This window comes from Synchiropus splendidus, chromosome 2, assembly GCF_027744825.2.
Source record: "Synchiropus splendidus isolate RoL2022-P1 chromosome 2, RoL_Sspl_1.0, whole genome shotgun sequence".
Classification (NCBI taxonomy): Eukaryota; Metazoa; Chordata; class Actinopteri; order Syngnathiformes; family Callionymidae; genus Synchiropus; species Synchiropus splendidus.
This window is the reverse complement of record NC_071335.1, coordinates 32,960,915-32,988,742: the sequence shown is the minus strand read 5'-3', so window position 1 is coordinate 32,988,742 and position 27,828 is coordinate 32,960,915. Positions and strand designations below refer to the sequence as shown.

At 39.5% G+C, this 27,828-nt stretch overlaps 1 protein-coding gene across 1 annotated transcript; it reads right to left on the bottom strand.

The window, feature by feature from the left end:
- Positions 1 to 27,712, bottom strand: LOC128754135 (tumor suppressor candidate 3). The gene is made up of 10 exons (XM_053856535.1): positions 27,579 to 27,712; positions 18,446 to 18,615; positions 16,769 to 16,886; positions 15,819 to 15,959; positions 14,959 to 15,099; positions 14,779 to 14,868; positions 10,609 to 10,672; positions 8,546 to 8,620; positions 2,604 to 2,694; positions 1 to 248 (listed from the first exon to the last, which is right to left on the bottom strand). The coding sequence occupies exons 1-10, from the start codon at positions 27,681 to 27,683 to the stop codon at positions 233 to 235; spliced, it is 1,011 nt and encodes a 336-aa protein (XP_053712510.1). The 5' UTR covers positions 27,684 to 27,712; the 3' UTR covers positions 1 to 232.
- Between the last annotated feature and the right edge of the window lie 116 nt (positions 27,713 to 27,828).

Sequence of the window (27,828 nt, the reverse complement as noted above, 5' to 3'; positions counted from 1 at the left end):
TTCAGACAAAAGAAAATCCAGAGAACAAGTATTTTTATTTTCCAACATCAGTAGGAATATTTCCTCATCGGTTTACAGAGAAGATGACAGTGGTTGTTAAAAAGGAGAAATAAATAAAACAAACGACACAATTATGGTGGTGGACTCAGTAGTGGCTCAGTCACTTCACACCTTTGAATCCATTTCATGCCCTGAAAGCGCCGCATCATCCTCCGACCTCTTGTTCCGCCGCTCATTTAATAAGGAAGCTGCCAAGGGAGAAAATGACAAACAGGTATAATTAAAGTGCAATACTTTTGTCGGTGTTGCACTTTGTGTCGTGGCTCCTGCACCTGCAGACCAGTGATTACATGATTTTAAAGAGTTTGACTTTTATCAAACATAGAATCCGTACATGCTCGGACTGACCTTCCCAGAGCTGGTCACTTTTCACTGGGCTAATTGCCCGATTCCCTATTCAGCATGTTTTCGCCTGAAGGTCGATGTCCACATTAATGCTAAGAAACTTAACTGTCCATTTATGTATTCAGAGGAGGGTGAAACACACACGTACAGGCACAAGTTTCTTAAGCAGTGGAACTGTAACCTGCAGCTCCTCAATGGTTATTAAAGGTTATTAAAAGAACATAGAGACAAAGTGCTGCCTGAGTTATCTTTAAGACCCTTTAATGACGATAAAACCAACACCCCAACAGCATTAAAATGCTGAGATTTGACGGAATGCAGATGTTAAATACTATTTTAATTGTGTAGCTGTAGAATGTAAAAAAAATAAAAAAAAAATAAAATAAATAAAATCATTGCAAAGAGTGAGTCTTCCTTCCAAGACAGGTTTTTAATATCAGGCAGTAATTCAGCCTTTCTGTGAGTTTTTGACTGTGAATATCGAGTTCATTGCCAAAACTAAGAACAAAAAAAAAGCCACTGGATTGTTCAACATTGCAACATATTTAAGGTTTTCTCGGTCACTTTGGTACATTTCTCAGATCACAATTGAAATTCTCAAAACTAGTTGTTCAATCTGCACATCACTGCCACATGTGCACATCAGAAAAGCAGGTTCCCGTGTTGTTGGTCAAGTTGCGAGTGCTTTAGCGCATCCATGCAAGTGTCACTGTGCAATTCTCTGCTGTCTTCTACATTATCGGCTGCTTATGTCAAGTTGATCAAAATGCATTATCATGAATTCTCATTCCCAGTCTCACCCCTCACAGCATTTTCATCCCACAAGTCCTTCTGAGCCAAATGGTTGATCATGTCATCATTTGTAAAGCGTATTTCTATAAATGACCATTAGACTTTTTCCATAAATCTGTCCAGAATATGTTCATTGCTACCAGGTGTAGCTTGACTTTCTCTAATACAAGGACATGCATGAAGCATAGGATAACCTTGGATTGAGCACCACCTGATGATTAAGGAACGTTCTCAGCATGGAGAATGAAAGTTCATGATCACCTGCCCCCCACACACACACAGATGACCTTCTGGCCTCCATAGATGCTGCATGTGATGCCACCACATATCTGGATAAGGCACTCTAACAGATTGTATTGCATTACAAGAGAAGGAACTTGTGATGTGGATGAGAATCTGTGTCCCAATCTCCAGGAACATATGGAGGTATAGGAAGACTGCACTGAAAGTCCTATAGCATTGCATGCATGTCCGCGTTCATATTTTTACTGTTGTTGTTTTTCCCCTTTGTGCTCATTTTGCCTTTCCATATCAATGACATGGTCTGTCAACAAATTACAGCACAGTAAAAACGTAGACTAAGGTGCAATATAGAACATACAAATAAAGAAACTTTCATCAAAACTTTATTCATAGTTTACATCCCTCCAGAGTCGCTGTTATACGGACAACATGACAAAGCAATATGACTGTCTTGTCCATACACAATGACGAAAGGACTTGACATTTTGACTTGTTCACTGCTAAAGAGATTTACTTTTGAGAGATGGACTAAAGATAGTTTTGAGGAATGCACTTTCCGTTTTGCCAATAGTAATGATTCGAGAAATGTACCAATAATGTACCGGAGATGTTTAAGATAAACAGTTATCACTCCTGGCATTTTATTTTTTTGGCATCGTCCATGCGCCTTTAGATCTTGAGGTTGGACTTGAAAGTTCTGAGACCGGAACAGAAACGAATACTGCTTTGTGCATTCTTCTGAGGGAGATTTGAAAACAACGTGAACAACTCCTGCCTGTCCAGCCCTCTAACTGAAAGGAAGTTGCTCAATTTTTAAATATAAACACCCAACTTAGGCCCAAAACCCTTCCTCTAACACTGCACTCTATTGGCCTTGCTGCCTTCAGTAAACTCTTTTTTTTTTTTTTTTTTTACAAAATATGAAAAAAAGAAGACGTCAACACTTTTGACTCACATATCAGCTCATTGCGCTTCAGACAGTTACGACATCTGCTGTTTAAATGTCATCAGACATTATGGATCAGCAGTTTTAAATAAATGATTCAGCGTAGATGAGTCGAGCGAACTGCCTTTTAGATGTGGATTTGAGGGGAACCTGCTTATTTGCTCGCAACACAAACAAGACAAGATGAATGGAGCCATTAAAGTATTACAATAGGTACCTGTAGGGGTATCCGTGATACTTGGACCTGAAAATGGAGAGCAGGAAGCTGAAGAAGAAAACCACCAAGCCGAGGCCGACCAGGCAGATGACTGCAAAGACAGACAGGATCCAGCATTTACAATCCAGACTTCAACATGAAATCAGTAGCAATCTCGCCACGATATATGGGTTTGACCAAAGCAAGCCAGCGGCGGCCGACTGGACGGTGCGTTGAATACATTTTAATGCCGATTCAACTGCGACCATGATGTATGAACGATAATTAGCACACAATAGCCGCTGAGAACATTTTACCGTGGACATCAATTAAAAGTGATTTAGCACCCAGGTATAATCGACGGGATCTCTTCATGTTGAATGTGCCCGGAGGTATCGAACGCAGGTACATTAAGAGGCTGCTATTTCGGTGGGATAACGGAAGTATACGTTTTAATTAGAACAAGCGGGTGCAATTTTCAGAGGCGATAAAATGTCAGCCATTAAACGTTCTCACTGAAACATGTCCAAATCATAGCCAACATTGGAGCTTTTGGAGCAAGTCTACTTCCGCAATTTTTACCGCTACTTTTTTGTCGCGGTCTGAACCCTGTGGCTTATAGAACAACGTGGCTAATTTATGGATTTTCACAGGCTACAGAGAGAGTCATGCTGCCACAATATTGAGCCTCTTCACATCAAACTGAAATCACAGGCGTTTTATTTATTTTGAAGCGCTCAAAATGCGCTGTTTTCGGCCGTGTGTCTGCAGCTGCACCAACATAGCTGATCTCCTGGAGGACCGGAGACGAGAAGAAGCAGCTGAGACCAGCTGTGGTGTCGGAACTTCGACACACGGGCGAAAACAGCGCATTTTGAGAGCTTTAATGTGAATAAAAGATGTGAGGAGTTCATGAACAGTGCTGAGTTTGTTTCATGAGTCAGTCTCCTGGTTCTCCATTTCAAAACTAGTTTAGAAGTCATCCTCATGCATTTTTTAAGCCTGGTGCACCACTGACCTTTCTACACCGTGTTATGTGTGAACAAGATCTATTTTCCTTCTTAAATTTAGTGGGTGCAGCTAATATTTCGGCGCGCTCTATAGTCTGAAAAATACAGTACTTGTCCAGGTCCATGATGTTACAAGGCAACGCATCCTCACCTCCATGGTGTTGATGTTGGGAAAGTTGCCATTGGCGTCGTATACTGATGACAAAGGCAGCCTTCAGCATTGCATATCGAAGTTGGGCACAATCTACACTCCAGGCTGCTTTTGTCAGCACATAGGATGCAAAAGGCCACTTTCCTAACACCAATACATTACGCCACAGGCGTTAGGATGAGTTGTACAGGGCGACACTTGTGTTTCCTGCCACACATTCCTGCCGTAAAACCTGATCATTTATATTCCTGCAGGCACAGGAAGACGTCTTCTGAAGGAGCCATCATTGGTGCCAACATGACTGTGGGTGAAATGAGGCGAACATCCTTCTGAACAACGTACTATGATTTAGCAGTCACCGATGCGCAGAGTTCAAACAAGTCACTGAACTTTTCCTGGCTCTTCACGCCTTCTTGCTGTCGATTATTTACATGTATGCTGAACAGAGTGGCAGCAAAGGTGATGCACGTTGTCTCACAAAACAATTTATTTGGTTCAATTTGTCAATGAATAATCGAAATAATGGAGACGAGATAAAATAAAATACGAAGCACATGCAAAAGCTTGTTAGTATTTTCCCATTTTATTTCCTGGCTGCTACGTATTAGCACGAGTACATAAAGGAGGCTTCATGCTCCCTGTTATTGAGACAATAGCTCATTGTGCGCTCCGCGGCCTGGTTCTCATTATCCACCTTGCCGTCTTGCAGAAAATAGTGTTTGCAACTATTATCATCTTATTTCCTAAGTGGCTTTTCTAAAGTGAAGCAGCAATCCACAATGCGTGCGCGTGTGTGTGTGTGTGGGCTTGTGCAGTCACCCTAATATAGCAGATAATACTTGAGAAGCACGGTGTTAAATTAAAGTGTCACCAGCTACTGATATTGTTAATCAGGGATTAGAATAAGGACCTCTGCTGGAGAATACATCGCGAGGCATCAGCATGTCCTCAGAGCGTGCGCGTGTTTGTTACCACTACATGCGAGGGCAGTCTTCGGAATACCCTTCACCTTCAGCTGCTGTCACATGCATTTCTAAGATCACCCACATTGCCATCAGTCAGCATCAGCGCCCGCACCATTATTCCCATTTTCCAGCGTTGTCGCCCTCGACACTGATCTTATACAATCACACGCGCAATAAACCCACGCACACCTCCAGGGCGGCATTATACTGCGGTCTCTGTCACTCTTGGTGCGTCATTGTGTGCAACACATTAGCTAATATGAAATTCTTGTCCACGCCCCGCGACCACAGGCAAACACACTTGCACAAGCACACATGGGGCTCATTCAGCAACCTGCCCCTGCGCGGCTACTTACGAGGTTGGCCTACTGTGAGAACTGATGGGTGAAGGGAATACACAGTACGTTGTTTCAAAAATCATATTCCAAATGCGCTCTGGCGAAAATGTTTTTTTGACAAATTGAAAGCTGCGACACGCATAAAGCAACTCGTAGTCTAGTCACTCAAGTTCAAGGGCCAAAACACCCACAGAGAATTCAAAAATATATATGTCACACAGCACGAGTTACTTTTGACAAGCTGTACAGTATGTCAAAAGTGACACAGAGCTAAACTAAAAAGCAAACAAGACTAATTCTACATCACTCTGTGGCAGTGCCAAATCTACCTCATATGATTTACGCAGCGGTTTGGATTGTAAAACGTCCATGCATTCAATAGAGGCACATGTTTCGCTGCATGTCAAAGACACTGGTTGGAATCAGGGTTGAGTCAGGGAGCAGCGCTCCTTGCGTTCTAAAAAAAAATCAAGTCAAATCACTTGTTACATGTAACACCTCATATTCTCATGTTCTTCACTCATGGTATGTACGTTTTAGCAGCACCGGTACAGTGCAAGTCCACATTCATATACACAGTAGTCGAGATCAGAATCAGACGGCACGGTAATTTCTTTCACTTTTTCTTTTCTTTATAAAAAAAAAAAAAAAAAAAAAGAGAACAGTGAAGGCTCGCAGAGTTCGCCCTTTACGCCTCTTTTTCCATGCAGGAGAGAAGTGCCCCTTCTAGAAAGCATTTTTCTTCAATATTGAGGGAAAAAAAGATACTCCTTCATCAGTTCCACGCATTAAAATTAAGACCTTTCACATCTTGGCGACATGCGTTTGCCACGAGGCCATTGACCTGCCAAGTGTTGATGCATGGAAACATATTTTAGCTGAAATTGACTCAGAAAAATTTAGATTATTTCAGTAATTAAAATGTATTAAATTAATAAAAACACATTTTTCGTTTGGGTGGAGCACCATCCCCCTGAAATTTAAATTGCTGGTTGTCAGGGTGTGTTTTTAGCAGGGTGTATGAAGCGTTACCGAGCCTCGTGTGTCGCTGTGTTCAGTCGATCGACGGCAGTAATTGTCGCTATGATGCATCGCACAGGGCAAGGGGCGTTGGAGTGATAAAAGACAACCAACCATGTTGACTCTTTTACTTTTACTTCACATTTACCGTAAAAAACGGGAGATGGAAATGGGGCAGGGATTGGCAGTTTTAAAGTGGGGGTGATTTCGGTTGTTTTTTGTTCAGGGGGTTGCCATCTGTCCGTATCTGCCCTTCAACTGGAGTATTGTATGTACACCAAGTAACAGGAAACGCGAAGGAGCAGGAGCATGTGCTGATCCCACCCCCTCCTCTTGAATTTCATATGGAGGAGAGGAACTTTTGAGTACAAATAGAAGGGGGGGAGTTTTGACAAGGCTGAAATGTCCGGGTCAACATGCAACATGGGAGTGACTCGAAAGTCACTCTTGGACATCTGATGTCCACCTGATGAGAGACAACATGTGACTTCTTTGAAGTGTGTGTGTGGACCCCTATTTTTTTTTTCCACTCAGAAATGAGAACACCAGATGTACAAATGTTCATCCCTTACAACTTTACAAGCTTTGCTCCACATTTTCCAAAGCGTCCCACTATATAACCTCCCTATAGTCACTACACTCATCATTCATGATATTTCATTCAAAATGATCTGTTTTTCAACCTACATTTTCTACATCAAGTCTCAGCTTCTGGAAAGCCATGTTTAATTGGGGCATCTACTCTCAGCATCAGCTTCAGCCCTTAAGGAAACAGTGGGAGTACGAAAAGCCCTAAATCATAAAACACTGCCACAGTATCATTGTGACCTTGATGTATGCTGAATATTGGTGACGGGAATCAACCACCGACACATGAGCTGTATCCAGGGCTGAAAGATTTTCTGACTAGACAATTCATAAAAAGCCACGCCAGAGGAAAAAATAAAACAAAACAAATTTAAAAAACAATAACAATTCAGCTGCACAGCACGTTTGCACTGAAGTAGGCCCGCTAAAAATCTTTTCAGACATTATAAACATGAGAGAAAATGCTGAGGACTTTTGTAGATGGTAAAGCACATGCCATCGATGAAAAGAATCTGACAAGAAAGTATTTCAGTGATGCCATAAAATGCAATGCTGAGCAAAATTGGCACTTCAAGGTGAGTTTGTCGGTATTTCAACATGTAAATTCATGAGCGTGCTCTCTCTGTCACACACACATACATGCTTCAAAGCGCACACAAAAAAGAACAAATTCCATTGGATCAAAGTTGAACACTTTTGAGAGTGCGTTAAAGAATAAAGATAGAGAGCAATCTTTACATTTTAGTTTTTATTTGCCAAACTTTGGGCATATTTATGCAAAAGGCCTGGTGTTTCACTGAACAGACTGCAGGCTTTACAGGTGTTTACCTTCATGATTTGAGTTTAGATTTTTTTTTTTAAATGCATTTAACAACTAAATTAAAATACCCGCTACATTAATTTGAAATGCACAGATGTAAACAAGTACAATATAACATCAGAATAACATGACACAACATAACACAACATGAGTATGACACTGAATGGAACCATTTCATCAAAAAACTAAGTCAACTTTGTTCGTCTGTGTATGGACAAGGGTGCGCCACCACGCGAAGAAAGACAAATGCTTCCTAGAGGTGGTGACTTGATTAAAATCCATTCTGACTGTGTCTCTATATTTAAGGTAATTACTTGTAAAGGTCATCTAATTACTTTCTGGGGCAGCAACAGATACTTTTAAAGATAATACACAGGGTAGGAGACCAATTTGTAGATAGATTGATCCACTTACAGGCTTGCTTTTAAAGTGATTTATAGCAAGGATTACATTGAAATGCTCAATAATTCTACTACTGGAGGCTAGGAAAAGCCCAGAAGGAGAGTAATGACAGAATCGTTGCAGTAACGCCACCAGTATTGGTCACATTTACTTCAATAAATGCATATTTCTGAAGCATGTCTACATCATTTTTGTGCCTTGAGGTTAGTCTGGAGATTCTAAATATATAGACATTTTTATTTTTGGTCACCAAAAGCTTCGCAGTGCTTCCCCCATGGAGGGCTGGCTGGAAAGGTTACTATATGACCAAATATGATTTGAAGTTGAGCCATGGCAAAGGGTGAATGGACTGAAATCCAACCGAAATATGTCCAAAATATGACTTCTAGAGGTAGACAACTAGTTTGCTGCACAACATGAACACAAAAATGAAGCAGAGACTGCTGTTGGGAGAAGTGAAAATGCGTTCCAGTCCATTGAGGGTCTGATAAAAGTTGAATAAAAGTGTCTGCTAAATGACGTCTTAAGTAAATGACTTGTCCAGTGTATTCTCAACCTAAAATTGAGTTTCATATCTTAAAGTAAAATCAATATACTGTTTGAAACAAAAAACATCTGGCACAAAGAGAGAACGAGAATTCAAGAAAACAGGAAAACTTTGTTACTTACTTCTCCTTTTGCCCACATCTCCCTTAGAGGTGGCAGCCTCATTGAGCAGCACCATCCCCATGGTGATGGCAGCATCTGTTATGGTCGTCAAGGAAACAGCACCCATACAGGGCAGGGGAATTCTCCAAGTATAGTTTCTGGCTTGCAGATACACTACGGACAAATCACTCTTGACATTCATCTGAATTTTATGCGTCAAAGTAATGACATGAAGTGACCCTTTTAATAATTTCACCTCAGTAACGCAACAGTTGTATGGAAGAATTTAGGAGGATGTGGTTCTCATCAGTGGCACGAGTCTCCAAAGGTGAAAGCATCAAAACTAAACTGACGGGAAAATAAAACAGCCTGGCACAGGTTAGAACCTTCAGCAGGGACAAACACAAAACCCACCATCTTTACAAACAGCCCCTGCTGTTTGAATGGAAAATTCTTAATTACATAAAAAAGTCATTTTCAACAGCAGCTTAGAAATATGTGCATAGCTAAGTCTCGTGGCTTAAAACCCAATTACAGATTTCTTTATTCAGAGCGCTCAGCATACAGTCCCACATACCTGGAGAAGGACTGGGGGACATAAGAAGGCTGTTTCATGGCGAGATAGAGCAGAAAATTAAGGCATCAGAATGGCATTCCTGTTTGCAAGCAAAATCTGCGACTGTTATGCAAGGAAGGATCATTTCATATATTTATGAACAACGGCCCAATGGATCTTTGCTATTTATTAAACACAAAAATGAGACTAAGAGAGCAAGCTATGAAAGAAATACCTGGTTGAGTCCATGTGATTCTCATGGAAAGGCCGTGTCCCACAGCACCGGGTACCAGTGGACAACTGGCATAATTCATCCTCACAAAGTCACACAGAGACACTTTATATAATAATTTGCTCCCAATGCGTGAGTGTGAGAGATAAGCCTCATTTGCTTGAGTCGCATTCCGACCGTGAAGTGCAATAGCTTTAGCCCTGTTGAATTCTGCCGCAAAGGGCTGCTTAAATGCTGCAGTGATGACGGGTGTTGAGTTGTCCCTTGGCTCTTGTCGCTGGCACACAGTGGCGATGCCACTTCAAATTGGTGGTGTAGTGCAAGTCTACTAATTCGCAGGCCCTGTACATGCCGAACCATGAAGAGTGGTAAGTAAGGATCAATGGTCCTCCACTGCACCACGACCTGCCATGATAAATATAGTTTGGAGAGAGCCGTACCCCTTTCTCACAGAAACAGCGTGTTAACATGTTTTTTTTAATGAGTGTTGACCCACCTTGCTCACACTTCCACATCCCCTGACACGCTGCTTAGCAGCTTCCTCACCATCTCTCCTTCCTCAAGTTTATTCTTATTATTTAAAATGTATTTTATTATCAATAGCTTCATAATTTTTTCATCGATTGATTTTTTTCTATATTGTTTGAGACATTTACGTTATACTGACTGCGATAAAATGTAGCGAAACACGATGATTGTGGACAGGGAAAGTGCGCCATTTAAATGAATAAAGAAATGAAGAGAAAGAACAACAACAGTATTTAGCAAATCATACGCACTAGCAGCTTGTGCGTGGAAAAACTGCTCTCGGAAATTGTTTTAAAAATGTGAATAATTGTGTTTACACCATCTGCAAAATAAATGATAAAAAATACAAACGTCATATGTTCATTGTTCAGCAGATGTCTTTGTGTATCTTGGTGTGCTTGCGTTTTCCTCTGTTGGGAAGAAGACTAATGGGTAAGCGCAACATTTCCCTATGGCTGGAAGAATTAGAGCATTTCTCAAGTGCCACAATCTGCAATCAAACAACAACCTAAAAAAGCAGAAAACTTAGTACACACACACTTTTTTTCAGTGTTTCTGACGTTATGTGCTTCCTTTGCATCCTGCATCACGAGGACAATGAAAAAAGGATGGACCTTAAGTCTCTGACCTCACTCAGGGAAGGTGAAAATGATTACCTGTTTGTAAACAAACAACAAAACTAACTGTACCGTCTTTTACTGTTTGAAATCGATTCGACCCAATCCAAGCCTATTTGAAAGGCACATAACACACAGGTAGAAAGGATACTCAGGAGAAGGATGATGTGCGACTCGGCCACAAACTGAGCTTGACTGCTGCCGTGGATGTAACTCTGGATGGAGAGAAAGAGAGAATTGTATTTGGTGAATACAAAAGACATGAGAAATAAGGACTAAAATATCAGAAAGAATAATAAAACGATGAATCATACTCAACCATACACATGTACAATATACATATACAATATCGACTTTAAAATATGTATCTATTCTATCAATATCAACAAAGATTCAATATCAACATGTAAACATCAGTACATAACGGTGCACGTTGCTGGGAATGAATGATGAAGAATATTCCATTTGCGTGTTTGAGTCAAACAATTCCTCCATGCGTGGGCAAACAAATGCTACTTTTTCTTCCTGAGTGGGCAGCGAGGTCAGCTGAACCCTACAGAAAACTGAAAATGAATTCGCATTACCAAGTCTATTTATAAAAGCTGTTTTTAAGACACACATGATAACAAAAGTTACATGTCCGAGGGCAACTGTTCTTCAATTGCTTGACTGCAGTACATGGAAATAGAAAGCCAGTACTTCATAATTAACATGTGTTATACAAGACAATGTCTGCCTTTGTGTTGAGACTGAATACAAATTCCCTGAAGAAGAACAAGTACATTACAACAGGTAATGAATCACAGTGATTAAAACCAAAATGACCTGCATATGTGTGACTATCATTTCAAACAATGTATGAACTGTGTGTCAATTGTGCCTAAAGCAATGCAGCAAAAAATAGCCCAGGTAAAGATGAAAAAAAAAAAGAAACCCGAGGTCATTTAAACCTTTTACTACTTTAATATCATCCAGGTCACCTGGGTGTACTTTTCATTTTGGCAGAAAAATATTAAAAATATATTGAAATAAGAGTTGAATTCCTCCATTTGTACAGAAACAGACAAAAACAAAAAATGGATGTGAGGTCATCAAAGACTTTAGGTTAATTCAGAACAGGGCGTAATCATGACAGGGCTTTGTAACACTGGGTTTTCTGACTGTTGAGTTTTTTTTCTGTGCAATAACAGCATATATGGAAAGAAAGAAAACAAATTCCAACACATTGTCACTCCAAATGTGACTATTTTTAACTGAAGTTTTGCCTCCAATATAATTGCAGATGTCAGCTATTTATGTTGATATGCATCGGCTTTCAAATGAGACATGTTTTGCCTTCTGTGGCATGTCTACAGGCACCGTGACACGCATAAGAAGGTAAGGATTGAGCCATTATGTGGCGCCTTTCACTCTGGATTTTCAATATCACGCCACGTACATCGTATATAGGACTTCATATTGCAATTGCTGCTTAGTTGGACCAAGACTGAAGAGCACAAGAATATGAGGTGCCTTATACGCCACGTAAGATCTACTGCAAAGTAGTGAAGAGAGCTTGGGAACATCATCCACCCCCGATCCCAATTTCAGCCTTTTGTACCTTGATAAACACTCTCAAACCTGGCCTTTTAGTTGCATACCAACACTGCTCCATCTCAGAGAACGCAAGGCTACCGCTGTGCCCGTTTGGCAAATTGTTACCCTCACCGTGCATGCCTTCATCATAAGAAAGCTGTTTTTTTGGGGTTTTTTCCATTCAATATCAGGAGTTGGACTGTGAAGCAATATACAGTCTCTGTGTTGGAGGTGCTACTGCAGAAGTGCTGGGGTTTGGTCGCTATATCAACACACACGGCTGTGTAGGATAAACCATGTTATTACTGACTATTGACAGTAACTAAGCAAGTAATTCAGTTATTAATGGTTGATATGCTTTCCCTAATCCAAAGAGTTACCAAAACATGCATGTCAAATCCCACCTCTGGCGATGGAATCGTCGATAAAGGGTTAAGCAGAATATAACCTGAGAACACATTGGTTTTTAACCAAGGACGAAACGCCAGAGGCAAAAGACAAAAAAAGATCTTACTGGGAGTTACTTTTATTTAACCTATTGAGAGTCATACAAAGGAAACAAAACCAAGCCAGCTACTCCAGACTTTGTGGAGATAAAGAGAATAAAGTCTTGCAGAGACATTCACATTCTGGTGCGCCGCAATATTATAAGCATCTTGGTTTACAGCACATTGTACGTGAGCTTTTCCACTCGACTGACCCACTGTTCATTCGGCTGCTATCGGAAAGCAGCAAAAGACGGCTGAATGAATACATGAGGACAAAGGAGGAGTGGAGAAGGATGTTGAAGTTTTGTGCTTCAGTGGACTGAAATTAAAGATTTTGTGCTCTTGAAAGCACGCAAAACGATACTTTTGTCTTCAACATAAGCTCACGAGTTGGAATACGATCACCATGGTTTCCCTATCAAGAGTGACTGAGGCGGCTTTCATCAGCACAATGGATAAGTAGGTTCCTGCGGCGATTGTTTGACATTCACCGTTGACGTTAACCTTTTAAAGCACATCTGAAGGTGAAATTGTGAAACGTTAATGACCACCCAGGCTGAGTGAATGAGAAGCAAATCAATTGTTTCCTACAACAATACATTCCACAGCGGTGGGATTCAATTTTCATGCTGGACTGCAAAATGTAAATTTAATTAAATTTTTCTTGAAACCAACAATCCCAGAAGCTCAGATACAAATCCAAACAGCTATTTCAACCCCTGATATCACAAACAACCGACGGTCCAAGTACTGCAGCTTTAATTTCAGGGACAAACTGGAATTAATACAATTAGACAGGTATTGCTTTCCACGTCTAACTAACATAAACAAAAACTGCAGATAGCAGCTGAGTGCCAAAGTGGTGCTGGGTGAATGAAAAATCCCTCAATCCATGCTCTAGCACTTCCAATTAATCTGATGGATTAGTGTGTCGGAGCTTCATTCATTAGTGTGCGGTGCCAAGAGGTTGTGTTTTAGCTAATGTAGCCATGTGTTTTGAGAGACCTAGTCGGTGGGTTATTGAGGACATTTAGAAACTCCGCGACACACGCAGAATGAAACACTTGCATCGAAATGCATCATGGTTTTTTTTTTTGCTGAGTCTCACCAGGAGACACCAACACAGAAAGAATCATCAACACACAAAGACACACATGCATATTCTGTCTGTTGCTGAGGGACCTAAAGAAGTTATTAAGAAAGAGAGAGATCATTTAAAAACGTGACGTCCTCAACAGAATCCTTAATAATAGCACTGCTCTGATTAGGCTGCTTTTGATGATCAATGACAATAGAGGACGGAGAGAGATATACATAGAAAAAAGGACGCAGAATAGCATGAGCTTCAGCAATAAAATCAGGACTGAATGAATGAAGAGGATGACAGGGTAGAAGAGGGCGCTATAGCATTTACAACTGTCATAAACGGGAGACAAAAAGAGGGTCTGCAGACAACACGCGGCGCCGGATGTAAATATGCCAAGATGAGAGGGACATCATTGCATGGAAGTCAACTGTTCTTTGAGCACAATGGAACTCAAGAGTGAATGGAATAGCTGCTTGTTGGATAGAGAGGAAGGTTTGCATTCACTCAAGAAGTCGCCTTCGAAATGAGTTGTTGGTGCAATGTTTAATGTGACTGCAGCACTTTCTAATTAAAACACACCTAATGGGAAGAGTAGAGGGAGGGGCGCTGGGTTTTGGTGCAAAGAAGTGGGATGTGTGACATCATTCGGGCCGACTGAGGCGCCTGGGCAAAATAGCAAAAAAAAAAAAAAAAAAAAATAGTCTCACTGCAATAAACAATGAGAACAAGTGAGTGACTTGACATTGCAGCTCTGGGGGCAAAGCTTTGAGGGAGAGCCTGAAGAAAGGAGGTTGGTCTTTTTTCCAAGGTCACCACAGTGTATATAGTATGATCGATACAAGTTAAAAAATGAAATAGATAAATCAATTAAGAGGATGTAAAGAAAACAATCAATCCAAGATAAAGCTAAATAGTTTTCATGTGTTATGTTGGTAAGACAAGTTTTTGGTGTGACTTTTTCAACATAGCTATTCTCTTAACTTCTATCATGTTCCTGATACCACTCCCGCAAAAAGTAGAGAAGTAGAAAATTAACATGCAGAAATTGCAAGTCCTCGAACAAAGTTCTCAAGCGTAGTGATTTATATTTCTCAGAATATAATTGAAAAGTCTCTTAGCAAAGAGGGCGTGGATGAAGAAAGATTTATTCCACAATGTTGTGCATACATACCACTTGTCCATTCTGGGGGTTTTTGTGGGCATATGGAGGGCCTCGAATGTGATTCCACATCTGACCGGACGTCATTGCAAAAACCACACACTGAAAGCAAAACGAAAGTTGGAAAAAGAAACAAAAAAAGTTATGTTTGTATTGTTATCTATACATTTATTATTAAATATAGTAACTCACCAGTGCAGCCATGGCCCATCCAGTCTTGTTGTAGATAAATTCCAAGTTGTTTCTCCTCAGGTACAGTAAGCCTCCCACCAGAGACACTAACAGAGCCAAGGCAATAGTGCCAGAATAATTCGGCGGACGAAAGACACGAATCTAAAGAGGGAGAAAATACAAATATCTCTGGTCATGTCGATGACTTTCACATTGTTTACCGAGCATTTAAACGGCAATATGTTGTTTGTATTAAAAGTCATTTTATATTGTCTAAAGGCCAGGTAACAGCACGTCCACTCACTCTACAAGATAAACCAAACGTATGTTTGGTATGACAAGCAGCTACATGTTTGCATTGTGCCTTAGCCAGTGACAAGTAAAACGTGTCAAAAAAGCTTCGTCATGAAAGTTACATTGTTATTATTATAAAAAAATTACAATGCAATTGCACACAATTTATTTTAATAACATCAAATAACAGACTTCACATTAACTTAGAAATAATTCTAAATAAATTTAAATAAACTATAATAAAGAATGTCTACCATTTAGTGTGAGATTTCAAATTTTATTTTGGCAAACAATGGACAGTCAGAATGGCTAAAGAAAGCAATTTTTTGCATTCAGTTTCATCTAATTATTAATTAAATAAATGTACACACTTTTCCCAATTCAAAAGAAACAAAGCCTTTTAATTATTCATAAAGTTTAGGATTTAACTGGCCACAGGAAAAAGCATGAAACATGGACACTTCAAATCCTTCAGGTAACAGTAAAAAAAAAACAATAAATGAATAAGTGACGTCTATTGAGGAGACAACAGAAAAGGAATGTAGTTGTTCCAGATGATCATGAGCTGAAGAAGTCTTGAACCGTACCTGGACATCTGTGCGGTCCGCAATCCATTTGGCAAGCTGCTCCGAAGCAAAACCAATCCGTTGGAGGTCAAATGTATCAGCTCTCTTTGGCTTTCCTTTGGCTGGAAAATGCATGAAGGTTGGAGCGCTGTTCATATTCAACTGAAACAAAAAAAGAAATAAAAAAGTCGGTTTTATAGCCTATTATCCTTGAAGGAAATTACAGAACTGAAACGAAATCCCTCTCATTTTGTTTAAAGAGAGAACGTCGAAAATGGTTTGATCTTTGAATGGGCTCCTCCGGTGGGAGTCGCTCAATTAATTCGCCCAAGGACAACTAGTCAAATACGGATTTGTGGCTAACTTTTCTTTCCCCATGAATGATCACATACATATATATCCCGATGCTCCCATTCACTGCATTTATCTGCTCAATGTTTAAGTCAACTGGTTCACTCTGTTTATTCCCAGGAGAGCAGTGAAGCAAAGGAAAATATTATGCAGTGAATATAACAGTAGTTATTGCTGAGGGCAGATATTATGCAGTTATTTACTCTGCGTTCTATAAATAGCCTCAAATATCCTATGCATAAAAAGGATCTAAATGGTATGGATGCAAGTCGATGTGGGCAGACGCATCAGCATGTGAGGGGAAAAGAAAATACCAACTTGAAAGTAAATTAGAAATGACAATGTTGCAAGGCTGGTAAATTCACGTAAATAGATCAAAAGCACTCATATTTTAAACAAGAGAGGAATGTTCTTGTTCCACTAGAGCAAAGAAAACATTAAAAAAACAAAACAAATGAATGGATTGTTTTACGCGTCAAACATTGAAAGGCACGTGTTTCTCGATCCCAAATTCGCACAGAAAAATATACTGTTTTATATCTATATTTACATATTAAAAAAATTCCAGATGTCATTCACATTTTAATACTACCAGGATTAAAATGCAGTTGAACATTTACCTGTTGGAAAACATCAGCACCTTCATCGTAGTCAACAACAGTGAAGAAAAGCTTGTTTGAAAAAGCAGATGAGTAGCGCCAAGAGTTGGCCAGCACCTGGTACTCTTCGTTTGCCTGTCTGCAAAATGAATAACACACTGGAAATGTTTTCATAATTTTCGAGGTGTGAGACACAGACAGACAAGATTAACACCAGCTCTCACATTCGCTTGAAACAAGGTCATGACTAGAAATAAATGGCATGCTGACGATGCCGAGTGTTTTTTTTTTTTTTTTTAATTTTGAATGTCTTTTACGTCAAATAGTGTCTGTCCAGAAGACAATTGTTATGATCTTTTTGTCCGAGAAGAAAGCTGAAAAGAGTCTTCTCTACCGAGTGTCGTGTCTCAGGCATCAAGAGAGGCCAGTTGAGGTGACCTCATGAAATGTGCTGGTTGCTCACAAGAAGGAGGCCCCCAGGCAGACCCAGGCCCCTGTGCAGAGATTATGTCCTTCCATTGACCTGGATGACATGTTCCATGGAGACCTGGAGGAAGTTTGGGGAGCGGTCTAGGCAGAGAACATTGCAAATGACTATAATAATAATAATAATAATAATAATAATAATAATAATAATAATAATAACAATAACAATAACAATAACAATAATAATAATAATAAAGAGTTTCTTATTTTAATCTGAAAATATATATATATATATATTTCCTTCTTCCTTCTTCTGCCGCTTATCCGCGGTCGGGTTGCGGAGGCAGCATTCGGAGCAAGGAAGCCCAAACGTCCCGATCCGCACAAACCTCCTCCAGCTCTTCCCAGGGGATCCCAAGGCGTTCCCAGTCCAGACCGGAGACATATGTATATATGCACATATATACATACATATATGTATATTTCATTTTTATAAAGTAAGCAAGATGATGATACAGTGAGGAAGGTGATGACAAGTCGGTGGGAGGACATAAAATTTGGTGTACTACACCCAGTTTAAAATGGAAAGACAAAATGAAGACCATATCAAAAAGATAATAAGATTATTATTTTTTAATTTTGGTTCAAATATATGTCATGGCAATCTCACCTTTAAACCAGATTGGCACTGTCTTGCATATATCATCTCCAAATACTCCTCAGAATGGCAATACTGAAAAAAGCCATTCATGACAGGCGTTGTCCCGCAACTGCCAACATCTGTGCAGGACTGGCTGTATGATCTTGTATTTCTTACTCCATTCAGTGACTACAGGAACTGAAGACACATTCAGCACCACTGACAGCTCCCATTTCAACTACCGTTCTCTTCGGAGCCCAACATGTTTATCTTGAGAAATTGAGAGGCAAGTTTGAAGACGAATTACTCATTAAGCCCCTAGCTATTATTTGATCTATTTCAAATGACAACCCTGAGCAGCCGAATGGTACTTTGTGCACTTCACAATGCATCCCAAGGTGTACAGGTTTATTACTATTTGTGGGAGGAGAGTTACATGGAAGTTCATAGACTCTTGCACTTTAGGTGAAGCTCAGTGAACTGAGTGACTGCTCTGGGAGCCACTGAAGGCAATTCAGAGTGAGACGGATGAATAACTCTTGGTGTGGGGGGTGGATTTATTCATGTGGCCTTCTCCCTAGGTTCTGATTTTGAGACTTTTTTTTTTTTTTTTTCAGGGGGCAGATACATACCTGCAAACAGAACACTGTCTTTGGGGTTGCAGGGCTGTAAACATGACAATGACAGAGTAGTTCCTGGGTGGAGCCTTGACGAAGCGACGGAATTTATCCCCATTCATGCGGACAACAGAGCGTCGGGATGACCATTCCATCATCTGGTCAACCTTCTCTGACAAAAGGTTCTGAATCAAGGAAGAAGAGAACAAAGAAAATGATCATTTTCTTTACCCAACATTATATTCCTTCTGGTATTTTACCTATATAAATACACATTTGAAATATCATTGACCACAAGCAGTGGTGCGAGCATTCGGCCAGGCGACATAACTTTTCACACATACATTACATTTACCAAAACAGTGATTACAGACCAGTTACAGAAGAAGAGAGGCCATACTCTATGTAACCTTATGCAAAGCTCTTTGTTTTATTTGTTAGGTAACGTCTTGTCCACACTGTCCATGCAGTGTCCTTTTATTCTACTGCTCCTAATGAAGTCTTCACTCTGGAAGTCTTGAAGATTATGAGTGAGACACGTTTTGTTATAGATTATTTTGGCTTTTGAATTCCTTTCACCGAGTTCCACACTTTCACTCTGGCTCCTGTGGATTGCATTAGTCTCAGTGTGCATCTAGCAAATGGTTAAATTAAACTGCATTTACAGGTAGTAGCAGTCCATTTCGGACTCTAAACATAACCAACAGTGTTTCTCCCTCGACTTGCTCAGGCTATTTCAGTGTTCTTGGGTTGGCAAACAATATGTATGAGTTCGAAGGTATGCTCACACCAAACCAACTTGGCAAGGCTTGTCTCCTCGGTAGCCCAAATGCAGCATCCCCCGCCTATCAAGTCGCAGTAATAGAAACAGATAAATCTGGGCCTTAAGTTAGTGTACATGGTGGAAGGGAGAGGAGGAATCATAGCTCTTTATCTAACGTAAAAGCAAGGGCAGGGATTCTTAAATGTGAGCCACCATGCCTTCAGAATGATGATGTCTGTTAAAAATTAAAGCTAAAGTGATCACTCGTATTAAAAGATGTGTAACATTTGGCTGACGGAACTACCGTTGCACCAGGCATATGAAGAGATGGACTGGGTGAAGATGTTATAACTGCTCCCTCTGCTTCCTTATTCTCTTGTCGTGTGGCTGTGTCCTAGTCCACTAATTTTTATTTTTTTTTTGGTTTGTAAAAATCCTCAAGGAAACCATGAAGGGCCGATAGCATGATGTAGAACTAAAGAACATCAGCCAGTACAGCGTAACTGTCTGTAGCTCTTATTCAGTAGCTCTTATTCAGGTGCTTCTGGTGAGGGATTACAGTCATACAGTACGACTCAATTATATTATAATACTGTGACATTTAAACTAGAATCTGGTCAGCAGAAGGCCTTCGTTTTTACGTTAGACACCTTAAAGGATTAACACTTACAGAGCTGCTTGAATAAATAAACTAAAATTAGAGTTGGCTTTTGGCCACCACTCACTAATGAGATGCTAACAAAAGGACACAAAACTCACCAAAGGTAATCATAAACAACAGAAGCACTGACTTGACATTTTCCACAGTGAGCCGCCTCTCCTGGTGCGCAGGAGTTCTGCTGTTATCAGAAAACGCAGCATATTCGCATAGTAAAAAAATGAAGGGCTAGGCTTTTCTCTCAGCCTTATCACAAAACTTCATCGAGACATCATTAATTTCAATTTCGAAACGTATCGATTCATTAAAAGAATTAAACAAACACTGAGCTGAATTTCACAGATCCAGGACGACAAGCTTTGCAGTGATGAAATACTGTTGTGGGAAGCTTTGAAAAGACGGGAAGCTTCCCCTAAGCATATACTTTTTTCAACAATTGAGCCACAGTTGTTGCTACCTACAAATCATTCCACTGTGAAATGCTATGCTCAACATGAACACAAGTGCCTTTTATACGCAAAAGTGGTTAAATGACCAAATGGAGCCACTTCAGTCATTTTGTAATCCATTTATTTTATCTTCAGCAGGAGTCTTTTCTTCAGAACTACTTGTCCTTTGAAACGCTGCATGGGACTGTGGTTACTGCGGTCTCAACATCAGCAAGGTCTAGCTTATATTATTGGTCTTTTATCTTCATGGAAACATATATTCAAACCAACCTATCTATGTTAACCACTGCCAAGAATCAGCAGATTTTTCAAGTATCTGAAAGACGTCTTTCCAATTTTGACCTTACTATTGGCCACATCTATATCATAAAGTAAATGATGCTGCAGTTATATGATGTATTAGAAGATGTATTGGAATATAAAAGAGGAAAGTCAAACCTACCTAACTTAATAATTCAGCAAGGAAAGGTGCACTATAGGGCACATACCGAACCCCGTTTGTGCACTGATCCATCCAAGTCTCCACGACAAACCTTTGCCAGTGTGCATTCGGCCTAAAATGAAGAGCTGTCAATTCTGAAAGCGTATGTTGTGAACTCTGATTCCGTGCTCAGGCAACCAGAAACAAGCACAAATCTAAGCGTGCATGCACAGAGCATGTGGTTGAAATAAAACTCCAGCATTCCAAACCAAGAATATCTTTGGGATTCTTTGGGATTTTTTCACATCAATGAACACAGTAAAAAAATATGCGGTCATTAAAATGCAATTTTTAATTCCAGTCAGTAAAACATGTCACATCATGTTCACAGGAATGCTGCTCCTTTTATGGTTATTGTTCATATTCCTTACAGCATTATTTTAGTAACACATTGAATGTCCCATTATTGAAATGACCTTGAGCACTATCGAGAGTAACCAAATCTACAATGCAAAATGGTGGGCTCATAGCTACCAGTGGGCTTGAGATTACGGTCAATGAAGATACAAACACTCGTGCGAAGATGCAGAGAGACATCTACTCATGCCCACACGCAGACAATTTCAACATAGATGATAATTTCTCCCCAACATGAGACATGGACCATCACTTCCTTTTACAGTCAAGAGTGCAAAACAGGTAGGCTAAATGCTCGCTGTCGCAGGCAAACAAGGAATGACCTACAGACAATTTTGATTCACCATTTGACTTCTACACGTTTTGGGAATGTGAGGAAAAACCTACAGCTGCTGCAAATGCAAACTCCAGGTTAGCTCCACACCTAAAGCAGCCTCAAACTACCTCTCAGCGCACACTCAAACACCAAACATGATGTAGGTGGCATGTGGACATACTGTACGTTCTAAAACCCATCAGCGTGGCTGTTCCTTTTCCACAAAGATTCATTGTTTGTGAACTATACTCCTTCGGATTCCCTTCTTTAAAAAGGGATTACAGGAAATGGCCTCCGAATAACTGAACGAAGTTCGATGCTGCCCATTGACGCAGACACAATGCACACAATGGTCTACACAATCGGATACAATTTGGCGACTCGTAAGAATCAATGTGAACGTGTTCTATTACAGGCAACCTTTTGTTTAACACATCTTAAAAATATTATCGTTATTGTAGCTCAACAACAATGAAATAATTAACAAAGTCATTAGCAATGAATAAACTTCAATTCAGGCATGAAACAGCTGCATTCCTTTATGTTAAATATAACTGCGGCGCAAACACTAATCTGCTCTAGTCATCATCATCCTTTGTTTACCCAATAATAAGCACCAGCGTTCCACGTTATCACCTTTAGTACACAGCATTTCTTTCGCATCTCTTCATTGGCAACAGTGTACAGAAATATATATTCCTCCACCACAGCTTCAGCCACGGATATTTATTTGTATTTGTCAGGGCAGGCATGACCAGTAAAATCTCCCACTTGACCTCCCACATTTTTCTTATCAAGTTATTTTCAACCATCATTGCAGGTGCCATTTCTCTGGGGGACAACACAATGCTTTATTGTATTGTTTTTTTATGAGAACTCAGTGCAGACTAGATTAGTTCCGCTTCTTTTTGGCAATAATAAGCAAACATATGGAGGGAGAAAAGATAAAAAAAAACTGTATTAAATTGAAACAATCAATAAAGAAACAACATGATGTGAAGATCAATACCAGTAGAAATGGCAATCATAGAGATGAATACAAATAACACAAAAGATGAACTTGTCAATGGTTTATAATTATATGACATTCCTCCCCTTCAGTCAAATAAACACACCATTTGGAACTTTGCTATACACAAGAAAAATTCTTGTTATCACTTATTATCAGTTAATAGCACAGTACAGCGAAGAGAAAGACATCCATTCATGACTCATCATCACATCTGGATTATTGTGTCTTATCTCTTCCATTGTTTAAGCGTAAGAACACAACTAATAACAAAAACAAAATGATTGACTGTGAGACCACCAATATGGAGCAACACATTTGTCTGAACAGGAGGCGAGGCGTAGGACCACTTGTTAAGTTGAAACAAGGGGTTAAGAAATGGTGTACACCCAGCATTCCAAAATAGAGAAAAAAAAAAAAAAAAAAAAAAAAAAAGTTTGATCTTGACATTTCAAAGTATATGGTATATGTTTGGCACAATGTCTGAGGTTGTTTTTTTTTTTTTTTTTTAATGATTAGATATTATACACTCAGTTTTAGAGGAGTAAGCAAATACTGATGCACTCAAATATCATGCGTGATATTTTATCAATACTTTTGCTGACAAATCACACAACTTGCTTGTGTCTCGATTTTTTTTAAGTAAGCTATATCGATATATAATACGTACGTACTTGGATAAGGTGCTGCATTTGTGACGTGTTTAACACTAGTATTTTCTTTTGGTACGTTGGAGTTATTTTGTCGTATAGCGAGTGACTTATTCCTTTGTTGGAATGTGAAATTTACAGTAACTGAAAGTCTAACTGGACTGACATCACAACAATAAACTTGTGTTCAGGCACATCATATCGAACTGCATGGTCTGATTTATCTGGTCTGAGCTAGTATCACAATATATCAATGTGTCATATCACCACGGGATATGTATTGCATCACAAGATACCTGTCAATACATAACCCGACGCAGTCAGTTTCAACGTGTTCAATAGTTGGTGTTCATAGAGCAATGAAGTTAAAAGTGAAAAGGCACTTGAACAAAGTGAACATCAACCTGCCGCTGACTCATTTCATACTCACCCACAAGGTCATGACATTACATGACAGTACATTCAGTATTTTTCTCCCCTCAGGTGTTGTTTCCCTTTACATTCGTGCATGCAGGACAACCATGCTTGACATTTTTGAATTACACACTCCACCCCAGGTCAATTAGGCAAATAAAACAAACTGTCTTCTCAAATTCTGACTATTACCTTCACACTGTGATATACTTGGTAGAAAAACCTGATATTTCATATTGAAAACGTCCATTAACACCCACACAAGTCCACAAATAGCTTCTGGGAATACCCATTACAGAGTTCTCTCTGCGCTGCTCGATCTGATACCCTCAGTCAGTTTTAGAAATGATCAAGTCCTCATTTGCTGCCCCTAAATGGGATGTCATCTGTCTCATCCGTTCATCTCCACATATGCACGCAACACAGCAATCCACCACAGACACTACTCGACTCTAAATAAGACACATACATTACCGAGTGTTGATTTTCCACACATTTAATTCAACCATATATGAGGGTTAAACCACTTCCACAGCTTATTCTGACATTCACATGGGTTCCACATTGAGCCCACATGGGCGAGCCCACCTCCAGCCCACGCGGCTTTTTCATAAGAAGGAGGAAGAGGAAACATCAAAGCCTCCATGACCACCATGCACAACTTTACATTGTAAATTAAGTTAACTTTAATATAAAAATGTAATGGGTTTGATAGTCTCATTTTAAACATGTTACTTGGTGCAATGAGCAAGTAGATTCTACCAGCACTTAGAGTGAGTCCATAACATTTTTACAATGTCAATAAAAAAACAAATAGAATCAATAAGACAAGTGAATGAAGGCTTCAGTCGGAAGAGTCACCTAATAAATCCCATGAATCATAGGACAAATCATAGAAGCATATTAAGAATGCATATTAAGTGAATGTCAAATAGCAGAAACAAATCTGCATTTATGGGATATACTCACCGACTATATACTAAAGCAATAGTGAACTGAAAGTTTTGTTGTATTTTGCTGCATCGCTACACAGGAAGGTGAATTACAAATTTGTCAGAGGGATGAAAGAAAGGAGTGAAAAAAAACAGCCATGGTGGATTAAAGGATTTGGAGCAGGAAATGGAAATGCAGAAGAAAATGACTAGGGAACAGAGGGCATCAGTCACCAGGAAAACAGGCATGACACATGCATCAATAATTCAGATGACTTTGGCTAATGAGCAAGATCCAAACAAATCAACCCCGACTTCCCTGAGAAATGTTGAATGCATAAAATATGACCCAAGTATGACTGGTTTTATTCACAGGTTTAGACTGGATTTTTTTTCCACATGAGAAAGAATTCACTAACCTATGTACAATATCGGCTGAGAATGAAATTTGACAACTTTTTAGAACTTCTAAACCTTTTCTGGGTGAGGTTACTATGGGATGTAGTGTGTCAAACACCAAAGGTGGCAATGAGGAGCACTGCCACAAGATAAATCCACAATTAGCCAATTGTTTTTTTCTGCTCCAAATATTAGATCCCTTCCCGCGGTGGCAGCTGTTTTACAGTCTTAAGAAAAGCAACTTTATTCACATGTATAATTCTGCGTATCGTCAACTCCCTGCCCAGGCCAATATTCCGTTCCGCTCCCTTGACTATATATCCAGTGCAGGAAGTGCTTACTTTGGATCTTTCTTTGTGCTGTCGTCAGCCATAAGACTGAATCACAACACAAGCACACAATAATATCTCAAAGTGCATGGACGATGAACAATGACAAATTCAGGACTATAAATGTTATTTTGCTCCGTGACTATTTTTTCCCGATCCTCAGGGGATACGGCTTGTTTAAGGTAGCACAGCGAATAAACATTATTTTCCCTTCCCATGAATGTAAAAATATATTACTTTGACTCCAAAACAAATACATTGTGAACACTCACATAATACAATGCAGAGATAAATGCATGTGCTACTATTTCCACCTACAAGGTAGGCAGCATCATCCACCTCACTTGCTAATATAGTGGAAAATCTATATACGCGATCTGCAAGGAATCTTATGTGGCAGATGAGAAAACCCTAGTGTGGAAATAAAGTGCACTAGATCAAAGGAATATCCCTGCCTGCTTTTTCCTAGAACAAAGTGTTGGGTCATTTGTGATAGGTTGTTATGTAAAGTACAACAGAAGTTAATTAAACCTGTCCCACCATACATCATAGACTTAGACTTAAAGACTTAGACTTTCTTTATTGTCATTGCACAAAAACATATCACTATATTATGGCAACAAAATTTCGGTCTGAGGCCTCTGGTTTCCAAAAACAAAACTATGTGTCCACAAATAAATAAATATTAGATAATAGATATCAGACGATATTAGACATCAGATATTAGATGATAGATATCATATGTATAAAGTCATTGAATGTATATTGTAATACACCATGAAACAAGAACTGGTGGGGGGAATCACAAAGGAATGATCATAGTCAAACTTCCATATTTTTTCCTTCCATTTCCATTATCATATGGCCCATATGATATGGGTCATGATTATTTTGGACAGGACACGGACAGAAGGGTCCATCTGAACCTGGATCCACACATAACACTGAGCAAAAATGGGCCATTAGATGACGGTAACCACAAAGAATTATTCTTCTTTTTATTGTTTTCTTTGAGTTTAAGAAATTATCAAACATACATTCTTCTTCTTTTCTTCACAGCACTTTCCCAACAGGAAAAGTTCTTCTTGCCCTGGTTTAGTAAGCATGTGCAAAATGGCATTCAGCCATGACATTTTCGAAGCAGGAAATAGTGATTGCTTAATGTAGTTTATTGACATTAAAATAATTAAGTGGACAAATGACCCTAAGGTCATTTGTATTGAGTTGTCAGCTGGGGACTGACCTCATATTATTTGGTGATTAAACATACATGAGGTGATTACAGTGTGCCCCCCTGAAGGGAACAGGCAGAAGAAGATAGATGAAAGATTAGGAAGTAAAACAAATTAAATTTTCATGTTTCATGTTATTCTTGTTCCTCCAGGTGATGTTGTTCAGCATGTGAATGGAAATGGATTCAAATACGCTGCAAGTTGAATTCATATTTTATTTTAGTTCATTTTATATTATTATGATTATGTTTTTGTTCATGTTTGCACATTATTCCAAAGCACTTTCCTAGTTGGTGGGATGACTCACTGACCATGGCAATAAAGCTGATTCTGATTCTGATGTTACCAAGCAAGATAAAGACTATTGCAGGACTTTTTCTATAAAAAAAAGATTTGTGTCGCGATACTGTGATCCCACGACTATAATTATGCCACTACTAAAATGATTTTTTTTTTTTTTTTAATGAATAGTGACTATAGGTCTCATTCCCATATTAAAAAAGTAGCAATAGTTGTATTACTCATTTGATACACAATGTGTAACAAAGATTAAATGCATCCTGTTGCATCGAAACAAACATATTAATCAGCTGGGCTGTTGTCTTGTATTTCATTTAAAGTAACATACGGTAATTCTAGATCAGAACAGATGATGACAAACTTCGATTACTATTGAGCAACTGTTTGTTTGTTTGTTTTTGATCAAGCCGTTATAAGCAGGGACAGTAATAGAACGACACACACACAGAGTATACGTTCCTGAAACAGCGTCACAAAACTGTTGTGACATAGTGTGTGACGTTTTTAGAACAACGAGCCACGGTCTCGTCCGACAACATGTTTCCTTCACAAGGCGGATGCCATATTTTCACGAGCAGAAATATCCAGCGCATGTCATTTTAAAGTCACACAAATGCGGAAACCGAACCACTAGCACGCTAAGCATCAAGCTTTTAACATTTTTTAAATTACACACCAACACTAGGTGTGCCAAAAATGCTAAGCTGAGTTTGTTTGTATCCAATATCCATCTGGGTCTCGCCCTTCACCAGAACTGTCACTAGCTTGACAACGTCAGCGTAAACCGGAACAACCAGTATTAACACCATACAAGCAGGATTAACACGACAATTAAAGAAACAGTTGATCCTCGTTTTACCTCCTTCTTCTTCTGTCCTCCACCGGACGGCAAACATATCAAAAGGAGCAGGAATGTAGACAATATTAATGGTTTCGCAGAGGCTTTAGCCACCACAGACGCCATGACGGAAGGATGCTTTGACTACTTACACGTTCTCACAATGCGATTGGTCAACGAATCAACCAATCAGAATACAGGGAATAGTTTCGCTGATGCTTCTGGGATATGTAGTTTTGTTGTCTGACGTAGCTTTTTACGGCGTCCTCTC